Here is an 18,949-nt window from a genome sequence, read left to right as displayed (position 1 = left end):
ACCTACAGAACACAGTCACAACCTACAGAACACAGTCACAACCTACAGAACACAATCACAACACGCAGAACACAATCACAACACGCAGAACACAATCAGAACACGCAGAACACAGTCACAACACGCAGAACACAGTCACAACATGCAGAACACAATCACAACATGCAGAACACAGTCACAACCTACAGAACACAGTCACAACACGCAGAACACAGTCACAACCTACAGAACACAGTCACAATACGCAGAACACAGTCACAACACGCAGAACACAGTCACAACACGCAGAACACAGTCACAACCTACAGAACACAATCACAACACGCAGAACACAGTCACAACCTACAGAACACAGTCACAACCTACAGAACACAGTCACAACACGCAGAACACAGTCACAACCTACAGAACACAGTCACAACCTACAGAACACAGTCACAACCTACAGAACACAGTCACAACACGCAGAACACAGTCACAACCTATAGAACACAGTCACAACCTATAGAACACAGTCACAACCTACAGAACACAGTCACAACACACAGAACACAGTCACAACCTACAGAACACAGTCACAACCTACAGAACACAGTCACAACCTACAGAACACAGTCACAACCTACAGAACACAATCACAACCTATAGAACACAGTCACAACCTACAGAACACAGTCACAACCTACAGAACACAGTCACAACCTACAGAACACAGTCACAACCTACAGAACACAATCACAACCTATAGAACACAGTCACAACCTACAGAACACAATCACAACACGCAGAACACAGTCACAACCTACAGAACACAATCACAACACGCAGAACACAGTCACAACCTACAGAACACAGTCACAACCTACAGAACACAATCACAACCTACAGAACACAATCACAACACGCAGAACACAGTCACAACCTACAGAACACAGTCACAACCTACAGAACACAGTCACAACCTACAGAACACAATCACAACCTATAGAACACAGTCACAACCTACAGAACACAGTCACAACACACAGAACACAGTCACAACCTACAGAACACAGTCACAACCTACAGAACACAGTCACAACCTATAGAACACAGTCACAACACGCAGAACACAGTCACAACCTATAGAACACAGTCACAACCTACAGAACACAGTCACAACCTACAGAACACAGTCACAACCTATAGAACACAGTCACAACCTACAGAACACAGTCACAACCTACAGAACACAGTCACAACCTACAGAACACAATCACAACCTATAGAACACAGTCACAACACGCAGAACACAGTCACAACCTACAGAACACAATCACAACCTATAGAACACAGTCACAACCTACAGAACACAATCACAACACGCAGAACACAGTCACAACCTACAGAACACAGTCACAACCTACAGAACACAGTCACAACCTACAGAACACAATCACAACCTATAGAACACAGTCACAACCTACAGAACACAATCACAACACGCAGAACACAGTCACAACCTACAGAACACAATCACAACACGCAGAACACAGTCACAACCTACAGAACACAGTCACAACCTACAGAACACAGTCACAACCTACAGAACACAATCACAACCTATAGAACACAGTCACAACACGCAGAACACAGTCACAACCTACAGAACACAATCACAACCTATAGAACACAGTCACAACACACAGAACACAGTCACAACACACAGAACACAGTCACAACCTATAGAACACAGTCACAACACACAGAACACAGTCACAACCTACAGAACACAGTCACAACCTACAGAACACAGTCACAACCTATAGAACACAGTCACAACACGCAGAACACAGTCACAACCTATAGAACACAGTCACAACCTACAGAACACAGTCACAACCTACAGAACACAGTCACAACACACAGAACACAGTCACAACCTACAGAACACAGTCACAACCTATAGAACCCTAACCCTGCAGAACAAGACAAACTGTCTACAGAGCAGATGAAAGAGTGAAAGAGTGAAAGAGTGACAGGGTGAGAGGGTGAGAGAGTGAGAGGGTGAGAGAGTGAGAGGGTGAGAGAGTGACAGGGTGAGAGAGTGACAGGGTGACAGGGTGAGAGAGTGACAGGGTGACAGGGTGAGAGAGTGACAGGGTGACAGGGTGACAGGGTGAGGTTTAAATCTGACCGTCGGAGTCGATGCTGTTGAGCGCGGTGGGCGGGATCACAGACACTTTGCACTGCCCCAGAGGACACTTAGAGGACAGCTGCTCCTTACAGCCCGAGTGCACCTGCAGGACACACACAGCCCGAAACACGAGCGAGGGGTTAACACACACACACACACACACACACACACACACACACACACACACACACACACACACACACACACACACACAGCCCAAAACACGGTCCCGAGCAGCGAGGGGTTAACACACACACACACACACACACACACACACACAAAGCCCGAAACACGAGCGAGGGGTTAACACACACACACACACACACACACACACACACACACACAGTCCTGTCCTCTCTCAGAATGAGGCTAAAAGCAGGTGGCACTGCCCTTTAATCTGAGTGTGCAGGTGCAGCGTCTCACCATGGCTTTGCACCACAGACACCTCCAGTCCTGCAGCCGCAGCACGCTGCCGCACGTCTTATCACACACACTGCACTTGGCCGACACCGGCAGGTTCCCCTCCAGCCACTGGTGAGGCATGGACACCTGCCAGGAGAGAGAGCCAGATCAGACCCAGACCAGACATGGATCCTGACCCAGACCCAGACCTGGACCCTGACCCAGACCTGGACCCAGGGCCTGACCCAGACCCCCAGACCCCCAGACCAGACCCAGGCCCTGACCTGGACCCTGACCCAGACCCAGACCCAGACCTGGACCCAGGCCCAGGCCCAGACCCAGACCCAGACCCAGACCCAGACCAAGGCCCAGACCCAGACCCGGACCCAGACCCAGACCAGACCTGGACCCAGACCCAGACCCAGGCCCAGGCCCACACCCAGGGCCTGACCCAGACCCAGACCCAGACCCAGGGCCTGACCCAGACCCAGACCCGGACCCAGACCCAGACCCAGACCCAGACCCAGACCTGGACCCAGACCCCCAGACCCAGACCCAGACCCAGGCCCAGGCCCACACCCAGGGCCTGACCCAGACCCAGACCCAGACCCAGACCCAGACCCAGACCCGGACCCGGACCCGGACCCAGACCAGACCTGTACCCAGGCCAAGGCCCAGACCCAGACCCAGACCCAGACCCAGGCCCAGACCCAGACCCAGACCCAGACCCGGACCCAGACCCTGACCTGGACCCAGACCCCCACCCAGAACCTGACCCTGACCCAAACCCAGACCCAGGCCACACGCTACCAAACACACACACACCCCTGCAGGCACCGCTACTATAGTTTAGTAGTTTTCATTAGTTTTTATTTCATTTTTTCCTCAGAGTTTCTCATTAGTTTGATTTGTTTGATTTTATTATAGTTCATTTAGTAAGAACTCTACATCGTTTGTTAGTTTTTTTATTTTTTAAGTTTTTATTTTTATTTCAGTTACTAAAATGTTTTCAGGGGTGCCTTGCCTACAGATCAACTGAACATTGTAAAACTGTTTTTTTAATTTCCTAAAAACGTTTCCTGTACCACGTTTCCTCCCAAAATGACTTAATCTCCAGGTTTTTATTGAAACAAAGACACTTTTCAAATTTAAAAAAAAAAAAAAAAATTCAAAGATGGACTGTGAGGTCACAGGAGGAGACAAGGCGTTTACTGTCAGTTTTAAAATCCAGGAAAATGGCAAAAAGGAAGAAAGAGATTCTGTATAAACATCAGATCAGAATAGTGCTGAAATGAACTGATCAGTCCATCAACAGAAAACTGAATTATAATTCTGATAACTGAGTAATTATTTCAGTCAATTACCAGACAATTAGACCGACAGTTATCGCTTCACAAATGCTCCAATTTGCTTTCTTTCCTCTGTCTCTTATTACTGAATAAATGCTTTGGGTAGACGTTTTAAAATTAAAATCTAAATATAAATAAAAAAATCTAAATGGAGTTAAAATGGGATGAAATGATTAAAAAGTGCTTCCTCAGACGCTGGTAATGACTTTCATTAGGATGAAATTATGTGTGAAAAGCATTTCTTAATCATTTTGACAGTTAATAAAAAAAATGATTGGCTGATTAAAATAAAGACTATGGTGATGGTCAGTGGCGGCTCCACAGCAGCGCCGCGGTGTCTGTAGTGCCTAACGGTCTCATGTTGATGATGTCACAGTGGCGTCCCGGCCACTCACCCCGTCCTCGTCCTCGATGATGTCCTTCCCGATGGAAGCCAGCGTGGTCCATTTGCAGTTGTTGGTGGCCCGCACCGCACAGCGCTTATGGGCCTTGAACTTACACACTGCAACACACACACACACACACACACACACACACAGTGACACACAGTGACACACACACACACACACAGTGACACACGGGTTGCGGAGCCACATGTGGGCCAAATGTTTTAGGTGAGAAAAACCATAAAAATGAAGCTGAAAATGTCCGTCTTTCAAAATGTAATGAAAACTAAATGGAGCTGACTGGATAATGTATGTGTGTATACATTTAAAATTTCTTTCCAATACAAATATTTTTCTCAATCAGTTGTTTTGTTCTGTGTACACATCGTCAGTAAAAAAGGGTTTTCAGTCTTTTTCTCCAGCCACATTATTTTTCAGCCGGACTCTGGACCGGGGAGCGGCTTCAAAACCTTAAACCATAAACCAGACGAGAAATCAAAAAACAGAAATCCCAGTAAATCATAGCAGAAGTCCTCACTTCTCGGTGAGGATCCAGGAGCCTCACCGAGAAGCCTGAAGGACCCGCGAGTCTGAATCGGACCGTTTGCAGCTCTGGATCCTCTGGGTTCACACACACACACACACACACACACACACACACACACACTGAAGCCCAGTTTTCTCCCAAAAAGGCCTAGCAGAGCTTTGGAGATGACACCATGACAGTGTGTGTGTGTGTGTGTGTGTGTGTGTGTGTGTGTGTGTGTGTGTGGAGCCCAGCCAACATAAACTGAACTAAACAAGGAGACTGAGTCATGACACATGTATGCAGAGTGTGTGTGTGTGTGTGTGTGTGTGTGTGTGTGTGTACCTTCGCAGGACAGGCCGTGTGATGTCACTCCGGACAGAGCCTCCCTGCAGACGTTGCAGTAGGTGGGCCGGGCGTGAGAGCAGGCGTACCAGTTGTGCATCCCACTGAAGTGATCCATGCTGTACTGAGTGGACTGACACACACACACAAACACACACACACACACACACACACACACAGTCAACTGACTGACCGATTAACTGAGTCACTAAGGAACTAATTAACAACAATGAACAAACTGATTATTTAAGAGCTCAAGTTGTAAATTTACACTGCAAACACTCAAAATCTTACCAAGAATATTCGTCTCATTTCTAGTCAAAATATCTCATTACTAAACAAAATTGTCTAAAAACAAGTTACTTCTGAGGTGATCATGTCTTATTTTAAGTGTAATGAGGTATTTTGACTAGAAATGAGACAAATATTCTTGGGAAGATTTTGAGTTTTTGCAGTGCACTAGAAAAAAACTCATTATATTCTCTGACATTAAAATGGTCAAATTCAAAGAGAAATGTTGCAAAGGCACTCGGTTTAGCAAACAGGATCAAAAAGCCTTTAATTTTCACCTGGCAGACGGGTTAATGACACACGGGCGGACGTGCTGCAGCCGTTCCTGCTGCGACACCCTGCTAAAGGCCTTTTGATGCTGTTTTCTGAAGGGAGGGCCTCTGCAACATTTCTCTTTGAGCTGTAACTCTACTGACACAGAAGAAACAGACACCTGGAGTCTGCCAGCGCCCTGAGCCCCTTGGTGTCTTTGTGTCAGTCCCATTAAAACGGTACATTTTCAAGAAAAAAACTCTGAGAATCTGAGATTATGACAGGAAGGAGAAGAGAGGACAGAAATCTGATTTTTCCAAGTTTTCTCTCATACATGTGTGGCTTTAAAATCTCAGAATTTTCAAGTTTTTTCCTCAGGATATAAACGTTTTTTTCCCCACAGTGGCCTCGATATGCCATGGTGGTGTTTTTTTTTTTTTTTTTTAAGGATTTTTTTTGTTTTGTTTGGCATTTCTGCTTTATTTGACAGTGACAGTGGAGAGAGACAGGAAAGGGGAGGGGACGACATGCAGCAAAGGACCTGAGGTCGGATTCGAACCCCGGGCGCTGCGGTCGGGTACACGGTGCGCACTCTTGGCCAGCGAGCCACGATCTGGGAACGTTTGTATTTAAATTAAATTGTTCTTTTCTTTTATAAATGAATGAAATAAAGAATAGATAAATAAATAAACAAACAATTAACCAAAAAAAAAAAAACTGTGAAGAACAGACAGACAGACAGGCAGACAGACAGGCAGACAGACAGACAGACAGGCAAACAGACAGACAGGCAGACAGACAGGCAAACAGACAGGCAGACAGACAGGCAGACAGGCGGGTACCTCGTAGTGCTGTCTGTTCTGCACGCTGCGCAGCGCTGCCATCCACTCCTCCATCTCCTTCCTGTTGTCAGCACACAGAATCAAACGCCTGCAGGGGGTGATGACCTGCAGACAGACAGACAGGCAGACAGAGAGACAGGCAGACAGGCAGAGAGAAGGAGAAATGTATATTGTGATGAGAAAATCACAATCTGCAATCTGTGGAGCCAAAAACAGTCTGTGATCTGTGATTTAAAGATCCCATGAAGTGGAAGCGTGGGCGGGACACGGATCTCAATGTGCGAGAGACACAGACTTTTATTTTGAAGGGACAGGTGGATGAGCGGGTATAATTAAAGATTAAAGGTTTTACTGGTTGAAATTTTGATTCGCAGCCACTCGGGCAGGATGATGTCACTGTCTGACAGGAAGCGGAGGTCGTGTGAGGTCGTTTAAACTCTTTGATCCAAAACTCCACACGGGACGAGACGTCGGGGGGATCCGGGCTCATGCGGGGTCACGGCTCCGCTGGCCTCCGTGTTGTGGACAGGGAGGTAAAGGTCGGCCTCTGAGCTGATGGCAGCGAGCGGAGGCCACGCCCCCAGGAAGCGGCGCCTCGTGATGCTGCGTCTGTGGAGATTCGAGCGGCGGGAGGCGACTGACGGACAGCGAGCTCCTCTGGAACTTCACATTTAAAAAGACGAGCAGGCAGGCGGCTTGCTCCTCTCACGTGAGCCAGATCAGCGCCCCCTGCTGGCGGCAAAGCGCTCGCAGCGCGGTGAGGTTCAGGCACCGGAAACACTCGGTTAAGGTGAGAGGACCTCCGTCGTCACGGTGACAATAATTAACAAAAACAAACACTCTGCCCACACTGCTTTTACACTCTTTGCTCCGCCCACAAACACGATGCTCCGCCCACACCGCTTTTAAACACAGTCTCAAGATTACCATAGTTATTATTATTATTATTATTATTATTATTATTATTATGAACTGTCAGATATTAGCAATGTTAGAATAAAACACGACACACTGGGCTGTGTGTGTGTGTGTGTGTGTGTTGTGATGGATGAGTGAATGACTGGATCACAAGTTGTACGTGTGAGGTGTGTGTGTGTGTGTGTGTGTGTGTGTGAAAGTGTGTCTCCACGAGTGCTCATTTCCAGCGAAACAACGTCGACTTCCACTTCCTGTCCAGCTGCTCCACAAAGAGCCTCTGTTCCCACACTGACAGAAATAGAAACACACACACACACGCGCACACACACACACACACACACATAAAGTAGTCCTTTTCCGCTGTGTAAAAAGGGCCACTGAGTTCGTGCTTCACTACTCCGGCTCGTCACTTCCTTCTCACATTTTGCTTGTAAATTTATTTGTTTGTTTGTTTGTTTGTTTGTTTGTTTGTTTGTCTGCTCGTGTTGAGCAGCGGCTGTGAACAGAACTGATCTTAAAGGAAAACTCCACCGTTCTGGTTCAAAATGCCTTTTTATTTTCCCGACGTCCCCAGACTGAGACCAGATGTTGGACACCATGTCCACCTCTGGACGTCCAGCGGTTCAGTTCCTGTGGGTAGCATTACCTGTTAGCTTAGCATAAAGACTTGAAGTCTATGGGAGTCGTTAGCCTGGCTCCTTCAGAGTGAAAAAGTCAACCTCCCAGCAGCTCTGAGGCGTCTGACTGTGAAATCTTGTCTCAGTCTGGGGAAGTCAGGAAAAGGAAAAGGGCAATTTTGCCCAAAATGGTGGAATATTCCTTTAAAGCAGCGACTGAGAGAGAAACTGAAAACAAACAGAGCTGCAGCTCCTGGTCCTCCTCGGGGAGGAACCCGCTCTAAACCTCTTGGCTGACGATTCTCCTGTTTCTGTGACAGTTTGTCTTTTCAGAAGCAGCAGCAGAGGATCTGAGAGGCCCTGGAGGACTCAGGGAGGCAGGCCGGACCAGGACCACCAACAGCCTGGACCTGGACTCAGCTGGACCTGGACCTGGACTCAGCCGGACCTGGACTCAGCTGGACCTGGACTCATCTGAACTTGGACCTGGACTCAGCTGGACCTGACTCAGCTGGACCTGGATTCAGCTGGACCTGGACTTGACTCAGCTGGACCTGGACTCAGCTGGATCTGGACTCAGCTGGACCTGGACTCAGCTGGACCTGGACCTGGACTAAGCTGGACCTGGACCTGGACTCAGCCGGACCTGGACTTGACTCAGCTGGAGCTGGACCTGGACTAAGTTGGACCTGGACCTGGACCTGGACTCAGCCGGACCTGGACTCAGCCGGACCTGGACTCAGCTGGACCTGACTCAGCTGGACCTGGACTCAGCAGGACCTGAAACAGCTGGACCTGGACCTGGACTCAGCCGGACCTGACTCAGCTGGACCTGGACCTGGACACAGCTGGAACTGGACTCAGCCGGACCTGGACATGGACTCAGCCGGACCTGGACCTTGACTCAGCCGGACCTGGACTCAGCTGGACCTGGACTCAGCTGGACCTGGACCTGGACTCAGCCGGATCTGGACTCAGCCGGACCTGACTCAGCTGGACCTGGACTCAGCCGGACCTGACTCAGCTGGACCTGGACTCAGCCGGACCTGACTCAGCTGGACCTGGACCTGGACTCAGCTGGACCTGGACTCAGCCGGACCTGACTCAGCTGGACCTGGACCTGGACTCAGCTGGAACTGGACTCAGCCGGACCTGGACCTGGACCCAGCCGGACCTGGACCTTGACTCAGCCGGACCTGACTCAGCTGGACCTGGACCTGGACTCAGCTGGACCTGGACTCAGCTGGACCTGGACCTGGACTCAGTTAGACCTGGACTCAGCTGGACCTGGACCTGGACTCAGCTGGACCTGGACTCAGCTGGACCTGGACCTGGACTCAGCCGGAGCTGGACCTGGACTCAGCTGGAGCTGGACCTGGACTCAGCTGGACCTGGATGTGGACTCAGCTGGACCTGGACTCAGCTGGAGCTGGACTCAGCTGGACCTGGACCTGGACTCAGCTGCACCTGGACCTGGACTCAGCTGGACCTGGACCTGGACTCAGCTGGACCTGGACTCAGCCGGACCTGTACTCAGCTGGACCTGGACCTGGACTCAGCTGGAACTGGACTCAGCCGGACCTGGACCTTGACTCAGCCGGACCTGGACCTTGACTCAGCCGGACCTAACTCAGCTGGACCTGGACCTGGACTCAGCTGAACCTGGACTCAGCCGGAGCTGGACCTGGACTCAGCCGGAGCTGGACCTGGACTCAGCTGGACCTGGACGTGGACTCAGCTGGACCTGGACTCAGCTGGAGCTGGAGCTGGACCTGGACCTGGACTCAGCTGGAGCTGGACCTGGACTCAGCTGGACCTGGACTCAGCTGGACCTGGACTCAGCTGGACCTGGACCTGGACTCAGCTGGACCTGGACCTGGACTCAGCTGGAGCTGGACCTGGACTCAGCTGGACCTGGACCTGGACTCAGCTGGAGCTGGACCTGGACTCAGCTGGACCTGGATGTGGACTCAGCTGGACCTGGACTCAGCTGGAGCTGGACTCAGCTGGACCTGGACCTGGACTCAGCTGCACCTGGACCTGGACCTGGACTCAGCTGGACCTGGACTCAGCCGGACCTGACTCAGCTGGACCTGGACCTGGACTCAGCTGGAACTGGACTCAGCCACACCTGGACCTGGACTCAGCCGGACCTGGACCTTGACTCAGCCGGACCTAACTCAGCTGGACCTGGACCTGGACTCAGCTGAACCTGGACTCAGCCGGAGCTGGACCTGGACTCAGCCGGAGCTGGACCTGGACTCAGCTGGACCTGGACGTGGACTCAGCTGGACCTGGACTCAGCTGGAGCTGGAGCTGGACCTGGACCTGGACTCAGCTGGAGCTGGACCTGGACTCAGCTGGACCTGGACTCAGATGGACTCAGCTGGACCTGGACTCAGCTGGACCTGGACTCAGCTGGACCTGGACCTGGACTCAGCTGGACCTGGACCTGGACTCAGCTGGAGCTGGACCTGGACTCAGCTGGACCTGGACCTGGACTCAGCTGGACCTGGACTCAGCTGGACCTGGACCTGGACTCAGCTGGACCTGTACTCAGCTGGACCTGGACTCAGCTGGACCTGGACTCAGCTGGACCTGGACCTGGACTCAGCTGGACCTGGACTCAGCTGGACCTGGACCTGGACTCAGCTGGACCTGGACTCAGCTGGACCTGGACTCAGCTGGACCTGGACCTGGACTCAGCTGGAGCTGGACTCAGCTGGACCTGGACTCAGCTGGAGCTGGACTCTGGTTTCATCAGGAGCTGGTTTGTGTCGTGCTACCTGGACGGGAGCTGTTCCTTCACTGACAGAGAGAACGCTGCTCTGCTCACCTTCTTCATGCTCAGCTCTGAACCCAGGATAACGGCCAGGCTCCTGACCTCTGACCTGTGACCTGTGACCTCTGACCTGTGACCTCTGGACCTGAGCAGACCTGGCTGTTGCTTCTCTCATTTATTTCCCTCCTGCCTCTTTTCACTGCGACGATGAAAATACAGAAAAAAAATACAAAAACTGACACACACACACACACTCTTACAAACACATACAGACCTACTTAGACACAAACACTTGCATACTGAACCACACACAGACTAAAAATAAAGACTAGACAGACTAGAGCTCACACACACACACACACACACACACACACACACACTAACAACACCCCGTGACATATAAACTCTCTCACACACGGCGACGTCAGCATTGCTCGGCCGATGAGAAACAACGTCAGAATGACGGCAGACAAGCCATAACCTCTCTCTCTCTCTCTGTCTCTCTCTCTCTCTCACACACACACACACACACACACAAACACACACACACACACACACACAAACACACAGGCTCACAGAAAACAGGCCTTTTACTGTTTCCTCTTTCTCTCCATCATTCCTGACATTTTTTTCCTGGCTTTACTCCTGAAGCCTCTCCTCTGTTTCCCCCTCCGCCTCCTCCTCCTCCTCCTCCTCCTCCCTCTCTCCATTCTTGTGTCTCAGTTGGAAAACTCTCGTTAAAAATCCTCGCTCTCCCCTCAGAAAACCAGACAACCTCAACCAAACCGACCAAAATAAAAGTCTGTCAGCTCTGCTTCTTCTTCTTCTCTTGATGTGATTTTCACTCCTTCACCTCCTTCATCCTGTCATTTTGGTGAAGGAGAGAAAGTCAAGCGTTTTTCTCCACTTTTTTTTTTTTTTTTTCCAATTTTAATGTAAGGGTTAGGATTTTTAATTCACTGAACACTTTCTATGAAAAAATACATCTTCTGAAGTAGCAGTTTATTATTATTTATATATTATTTATTTTTATTTTTTAATTTTTTTTGACAGAAATGAAGGACATTTGGCCCGGGGGGTTTAATCACACACAATAAAAGCCTAAAAAAAATCATCTTCTGAAGTAGCAATTTACCCACAATAATTATGAACACAGCGTGTTGTAATTTTTAAAAAATATATTCTATTTCGTTTTCATAATTTTTAAACATTTTTAAATATATTTTTATTCTATTCAATTTTATCTTTAATTGCCATTCATTTCATAGTTTTCCCCCAGTAATACTTTCTAGTGTTACAAGAAATGACCTAAGATTTTACAAGAAATTAGTAAATGAAAAAAAAAAAAAAGAACGTGATCAGATAACTAGCAAAAAATGCATCTTCTGAATTAGTGATTTATTTATAAATACATATATTTTTGACAGAAATGAAGGAAATTTTGTTCAGAAGTTTAATGCACAGCATTTCAAATTAAAAGCCTAAAAAACAATGCATCTTCTGAAGTAGATGTTTCATTTTATTTATTTTTTTTGACAGAAATGAGGGAAACTTTGCGTCCGCTCGCTCACCTGGTAGAGCGAGCAACACGTCGAGGCTGAGGCCTGACCGCAGGGTGAGGGGTTCGAATCCGACCTCAGTCCCCTCTCTGCCCTGTCTCTCTGCCCTGTCTCTCTCTCTCTCTCTAGGACACTTCAGAATAAAAGCGGGCTCAGAGGTGAGGAGGAAGCGTCTCTTACTGTTTGTGAGCGTTGCTGTGAATCCTCTCCGCTGACGTGAAGCCGCTCTCCGCTCGGCCGCCGCCTCTAATCCACAAACTCACAAGCTGGATCACCAGATCAGCTTCAAGCCCAGAGCCCAGTGTGGTCCAGCTGCTGGTTCCAGGTCCAGAATGAGACCTGAACCAAAACCCGGCTCAGGACCTGCCTCTCTGTCTGCCTGCCGCTCGCTCTCTCTCTCTCTCTCTCTCTGTGTCTCTCTCTCTCACGAAGCCCCACCCACATCCTCCCTCATGACTCAGCCTACTTCCTGTCTGTCGTTATGTCGACCCTAGTTGGGGGGGGGGCAAAGAAGCACAACTTTAGACTACACACACACACACACACACACACACACACACTGTGCTCTGTGTGTGTGTGTGTGTGTGTGTGAGGTAAGGGGAAAAAAAAGAGAGACAAGTTGCCCATCCAAAAAAAAAAACAAAAACCAAAAAAAAAAACCCCAAAAAACGTATTTATACACACACAGAAAAATGAATGGCAGGGCTGTACTTTGGCATCATGAGAAACAGATAAGAGTAGTGACACACACACACACACACACACACACACACACACACACACACACACACACAGAGCTAAATATACACACAACTCTGTACCATGCAACGATTTCAGCACAAAGTGCACACACACACACACACACACACACACACACACACACACACACACACACACACGCAGCCCCACCCTGCAGTTACAGAGTGACTATAAATACACATCAAAGGCGGCTCTGCCTGTTTAAAGGAGCAACACGTGAAAAACTTTAACAAAAATGATTATTAGAGGCTTTTTTCTCTGTTTGTCTCTGGTTCTGTTCGTGTCATACGAAGGCAAAAAAGGACAAATACGAATAGCTCTTTGCTACATTTGAAAAAAAAAATGTAAAAACATATAATATGGATGTGTGAAGGTGCTGGTGGTGTAACTGTTTTCCCGCAGAGACACTTGAACGCCCCGCGGCGTTTCGGAGACATCAGAGTGTTTCCCCTGAACTTCATTTTCACTTCATTATCAAAGTTCATCATCCTGACGTTTTATTTTTGGCAAACAAACTTCATGTGATTTAGTTTAGTGGCTGCATCGAGTTCACGTCTGCTGGTGCGTTCACATGCCGCGGGAAAGCTCCGACATCTGGGACTCTCAATGTCGCACGAACGTCCGACACTGTTGCATTCATGACACTATTCAAAAATCAATGGAAAATCAAAACCCAGAGGAAGATATGCAAATGAGGACGGTGTGAAAGAACAATGTGGATTTGGCTTCTTGGGAGGAAGGAAAACTAAGATTATTAATCCACCAGTTCAGTTTTCAAACCTTTTTTTTCAAAATCTACATTCTGAACCTAAAGGGACCGCTGTGTCAAGAGATTTTTTTTGACGTATTGACATCCATCCAGCATCACTGGTCTGATGTTTAAATATAAAATTATAATAATTATAATAATCTCCTCTAGGCTGCCGCCTTAGAGAGATATCTGCTCTCAAAAACAAACAACGCTGATCCACGACTCACAGAAGCAGATCTGGTTCAGGTGAGACCGGATCTACTTTCTCAGTTCAAACAGTTAAATTATGAAAATTCAGCCATCAGCGTTAAAAACCCGTCAGACCGCCGCTCCTGGACGGGATCCTCGTCGACTCGGTCACACGTCAGGTAACAGGCACAGGTGCTGCTGAACTAACATGCAGCTTTAGTGCAGAGCGCAGGCAAACAAACACACCGTGCAGCTCTGCAGGAGGTAGACTTCGAATGTGAGTGTCATGAGGTCATGTTGGGAAATATAAAAATGTTCAAGCTCCGTCCAGGTTCCTCTGCAGGTTCTCCTTCACGTTCCTCTGCTCTCCTCCCAGAGCGAGCAGTGGGCTTTCAGAGCTGCCACATCACTCCTCCTCCCTTTCCTCCATTCATTCCACTACGATATGAACATGAACTTTCAGAGCCTTCACACTTTCTTCACTCCAGTTTTCCATCAGCCCAATAAAGTCCTCCACATGAGTTTTCCTAAAAGCAGCAGCACTGTTGGCTTTTCAGGACTTTTTCACACTGAAACGCTCCCTCCTCCTCCTCCTCCTCCTCCTCCTGCTCCTCCTCCTCCGCCAGGGAAAATCACCACAAGGACACTAACGAGGCCTTAACGAGTACACTAATGAGGCCTTAACGAGGACACTAACAAGGACACTAACAAGGCCTTAACGAGGACACTAACGGGGCCTTAACAAGGACACTAACAAGGCCTTAACGAGGACACTAACGAGGACACTAACGAGGCCTTAACGGGGACACTAACGAGGACACTAACGAGGCCTTAACGAGGACACTAACGGGGCCTTAACAAGGACACTAACAAGGCCTTAACGAGGACACTAACAGGGCCTTAACAAGGACACTGACGAGGCCTTAACGAGGAGCGGGGACTCACCGTGAAGCTGTTGTTGACGTTCTTGGTGCTGGACTCGGCCACGCTGGCGTCGGTCAGGTCCACCTCGTCAAAGATGATCGACTGCAGAGACAGAGCACACGGCGCGTCAGCCTCAAGACTTCCACCTTTACGAAGTCTGTGAAAAATGTGAGTCTGTGTCAAAGTGTCTCGGTGGTTTCCAATTTTGTCATTTTTCTGATTTTGAAATTGGGGACGGAGTGAAACGCTCCCTCCTCCGCCAGGGAAAATAGTCCCTGTGGACGTTTTGCTTTCCACAGCCAATAATCAGTTATGTGGTTCTGTGGTAATTTTATTTAAACTATACTTGTTCCCATTTTAGTTCTTTTAGCTTGTTCACTTTGTTTTATATGTATATTACATTTATATTTATATTATATAAATAAGACAAATGTTTTGAAAAGCTAATTTTCAAAACAGTTGTCTTATTTATCTAGTTTTCATATATGAGGAGATGCACACATAATACCTGACATGTTGCTGTTTCCCAGTTACTTTAATGTGCATGTGTTTCTTTCCACTTAACTGCACAGAACATGAACTCTTTCCTGTAGTGGAACACACATTTCATTATTATGCCTGCTCTTATTGTGAAGGCCCACTGGCAGATGCAGATGTTACACGTTCACTGGGCAAAAAACGACTTCAGCTTGGGTTATGTAAAACATGCCATATTTAGATTTACGAGAGACGCCAGATGGCTTCATTTTTTTCTGTCCATCAGGCTTCAAGCTTCTGGAAAGAAAACCGTCCATCCGGCAGGTGACAGGTCGTCCTGTCGTTCATTCTGTCTGATTCACTGAAAAATAAAGGTGCTAAGTGGAACCAAAAATGGTTCTTATGAGTTATGCGATACAAAAGGGGTAGGCAACCACGAGCTGTGGAGCCCGAGAGGCTGCAGGTTTTCATCCCAACCACAAACTCCACCAGGTGGTTTGACTGGTCAGCTCACCTGCAGGCAGAGAGGAGGAGCCAATCAGTGAAACCACCTGGTGGAGTTTGTGGTTGGGATGAAAACCTGCAGCCTCTCTGCCTGTTTTCTGATGGAGCGAGACATTAATCCACTCACTGAGGAAATAATCTGCACATTAATCTAAAGGAGAAGAATTGTTAGCTGCTGCCGCCACCAAATAAACATGAAGAACCTTTAGCACTTTAAAGAACCACAGAGAGTGTGTGGAGAACCAGCCCCTAAAGAAAGAGGTTCTTCAGCTGCTGATGGTTCTCTGGAGAACCAGAGAGCGTTTTGATGAACCCTCTAAGAGCCGGTGTTTTTCTGAGGGAGTGTTGGGGTGGGGCGGTGTGGGCGGGGGGGGGGGGGGGGGGGGGGGTTAAGGGTCAAACGAGGGTAAATAACATGAGAACAGCGCTGACGTTCTCCATGTCGTCCTGCTGCTTCACAGGAACAAACACACAGGAGCTCCTGCTGCTCGCTGTGAGCCCGAACCGCCGGCCAGGAGCCACACGGGGAGCAGCTGAGGAGCTGTGAGCTGGACTTAGTGTTTGTGTTTGAGGTGCAGGTGTGTCTGCAGGTGTGGCTGGTGGCTGATCTCAGGTCACCTTGGCGGTCTGGGCGTAGTACAGCGTCCGGCCTCGCAGTTTGAAGTAGCGTCTCTTCCAGCGCTGGAACGAGTTGGTCTGCTTCATCAGCTTCCCCTCCTTCAGGATGGTCTGGAAAACACAGAGGAGCGTTACACCTCCACCTGCAACCCGCCTCCCCCCTCCCCCCTCCTGCTGCACGCCGCTCTGCAGACCCTGCTCTCTAAGAGCTGAGAGAGAGCGGCGTGAAAACAGAGAGGAAACTAAATGTGACGATGATTATTCGGGTTTTTCCTGCCTCATGGCTGTCAGAGCTACAAACTGCAAAACAATAACAATAATAATAATAATGATAATAATAATAATAATAATAATAGTAACTGCTGTCATGACCGTAATAATTAATAATAATTAAACTTTTATTCATTCTTATTTTGCATACTTTTAATTGACGGTAATATGTCTTGTTGAATCAGCTGTGTGTGTGTGTGTGTGTGTGTGTGTGTGTGTGAGGCTTCAGGCGGCAACTCAGCCTGACCTGATGTCAGCTGACACACACACACACACACACACACACACACACACACACACAGTTTGTTGCTGGGAGCGGCGGCTCAGTGATCGCCTTGTGACGAGCTTCACGTCAGCGCTGACCCAGGATCAGCTCTCTGCTTCATGACTTACTGCACACACACACACACACACACACACACACACACACACACACACTTCACCGTCGTACCGCGGCACGGTCATGACAGCGAACTGGTGATGCTGTCGCCATGGTAACACATGACGCAACTCTGCGATCACATGACGGCTCCACTCAGGCGGCGCTTTCAGACTCGTCCTGAACTTTCTGACGGCGAGACAGCGGACCAATCAGAGGACACCCTGCCTCTCGACCAATGAAACAGGAGCGTGTTATTTTCACCCCAGCATTTAAAGGAATATTCCAACGTTTTGGTCAAAATCCCTTTTTTCCCCGACGTCCCCCGACTGGGACCAGATGTTGGACACCAGTTCCACCTCTGGACGTCCACTGGTTCAGTTCCTGCGGGTGGCATTTCCTGTTAGCTTAGCACAAAGACTTGAAGTCTATGGGAGTCGTTAGCCTGGCTCCGTCAGAGTGAAAAAAATAAACCCTGGTGAGTCTGATGTGTGACGCTAACGTTAGATTGGAACAAAACTGCACAAAAATGCTGTTTTTCCTGCTTTTCTGAGGAATTCATCATTGGATGCTACAGATATGAATTTATATTTATCCTAATCATGTTTTCATTGTATGAACACAGTGCCAATAAAGGATTCTGATTCTGATTCTGATTCTGATTCCAACAGGTTGTTTTCTGTCAGTTCAATTCAATTCAATTCAATTCAATTCAATTCAATTTTATTTATTTGTATAGCCCAGAATCACAAATACAAATTTGTCTCAAAGGGCTTTACAGAAAAATACAACATCCTCTGTCCTTAGACCCTCACATCGGATGAGGAACAACTCCCTAAAAAACCCCTTTAACAGGGAGAAAAATAGGAAGAAACCTCAGGGGAGCAACAGAGGAGGGATCCCTCCCCAGGACGGACAGACGTGCAATAGATGTTGTAAACACAGTCAGTTATACTTTAAATGTTTCTTCTGTTTCCTGTTTTTGTCCTGCAGGTTTTAAAAGCCACTGTATAATTATTATTATTATCATTTTTATCACTTTGTGTTGTGGTTCTGTGGTCGACCCTGTTAACCCCTGACACACACACACACACACACACACACACACTGCCAACTGTGTTTTGATCGGTGCAGATAAGACAGATAAGGATGTGACAAACCACATGACCATACAGAGCGTGTGTGTGTGTGTGTGTGTGTGTGTGTGTGTGTGTGTGTGTGTGTGTGCGTGTGTGTGTGTGTGTGTGTTAAGCTAAAGGGCACTGAAGGTCACATCAGCAGTCGGAGGGAGGTCAAAGTGTGATCAAAGTCGGCTCCGCCTCAAAAACCTTCCAAAACTTTCCCAAGCCTTCCAGATCCGCCTGGACTTCAGAATAAAAGCCCTGACAGCCAGCAAGGTTTTCGTTCAGCTGCCCAACAAAATTCACTTCATGTCTTTTTCTTTTTCAATTTCTGTGGGGATTTTTTGCCATTTTGATGGCATTTTTTCTTGATATTTAATCAAAAACATATATTTAAAATGAATACAGATATTTTTCTTGTATTTCTTACATTTTTCTTACTTCTTGGTGACGTTTTTGCCATTTTTCATTTTCTTTTTTTTTTTTTTTAATTATTTCTGGTAACTTTTTAC

The 18,949-nt window shown here is 48.1% G+C and overlaps 2 protein-coding genes across 5 annotated transcripts in view; one reads left to right on the top strand and one right to left on the bottom strand.

Annotated features, from left to right (window-relative positions):
- The window catches only part of LOC115369788 (NACHT, LRR and PYD domains-containing protein 12-like), a 322,926-nt gene that overhangs the window by 276,597 nt on the left and 27,380 nt on the right, over positions 1–18,949 (top strand). The gene's annotated exons all lie outside the window — the stretch shown is intronic.
- dgkd (diacylglycerol kinase delta) overlaps positions 1–18,949 on the bottom strand; it is a 46,242-nt gene that overhangs the window by 22,985 nt on the left and 4,308 nt on the right. For all 4 annotated transcript variants that reach the window (XM_030066536.1, XM_030066537.1, XM_030066539.1 and 1 more), the window contains exons 2-8: positions 16,668–16,778; positions 15,090–15,170; positions 6,570–6,674; positions 5,185–5,317; positions 4,323–4,429; positions 2,600–2,725; positions 2,177–2,279 (exon numbers count right to left, since the gene is read on the bottom strand). In XM_030066536.1, coding sequence (XP_029922396.1) covers positions 2,177–2,279; positions 2,600–2,725; positions 4,323–4,429; positions 5,185–5,317; positions 6,570–6,674; positions 15,090–15,170; positions 16,668–16,778 — 766 coding nt within the window. The remainder of the gene's footprint in view (positions 1–2,176; positions 2,280–2,599; positions 2,726–4,322; positions 4,430–5,184; positions 5,318–6,569; positions 6,675–15,089; positions 15,171–16,667; positions 16,779–18,949) is intronic.

The sequence above is a fragment of the Myripristis murdjan genome, chromosome 13, assembly GCF_902150065.1.
Source record: "Myripristis murdjan chromosome 13, fMyrMur1.1, whole genome shotgun sequence".
In the NCBI taxonomy this organism is placed as follows: domain Eukaryota; kingdom Metazoa; phylum Chordata; class Actinopteri; order Holocentriformes; family Holocentridae; genus Myripristis; species Myripristis murdjan.
The sequence above is the reverse complement of the archived record's forward strand: the minus strand, read 5'-3'. Positions and strand labels throughout refer to the sequence as shown.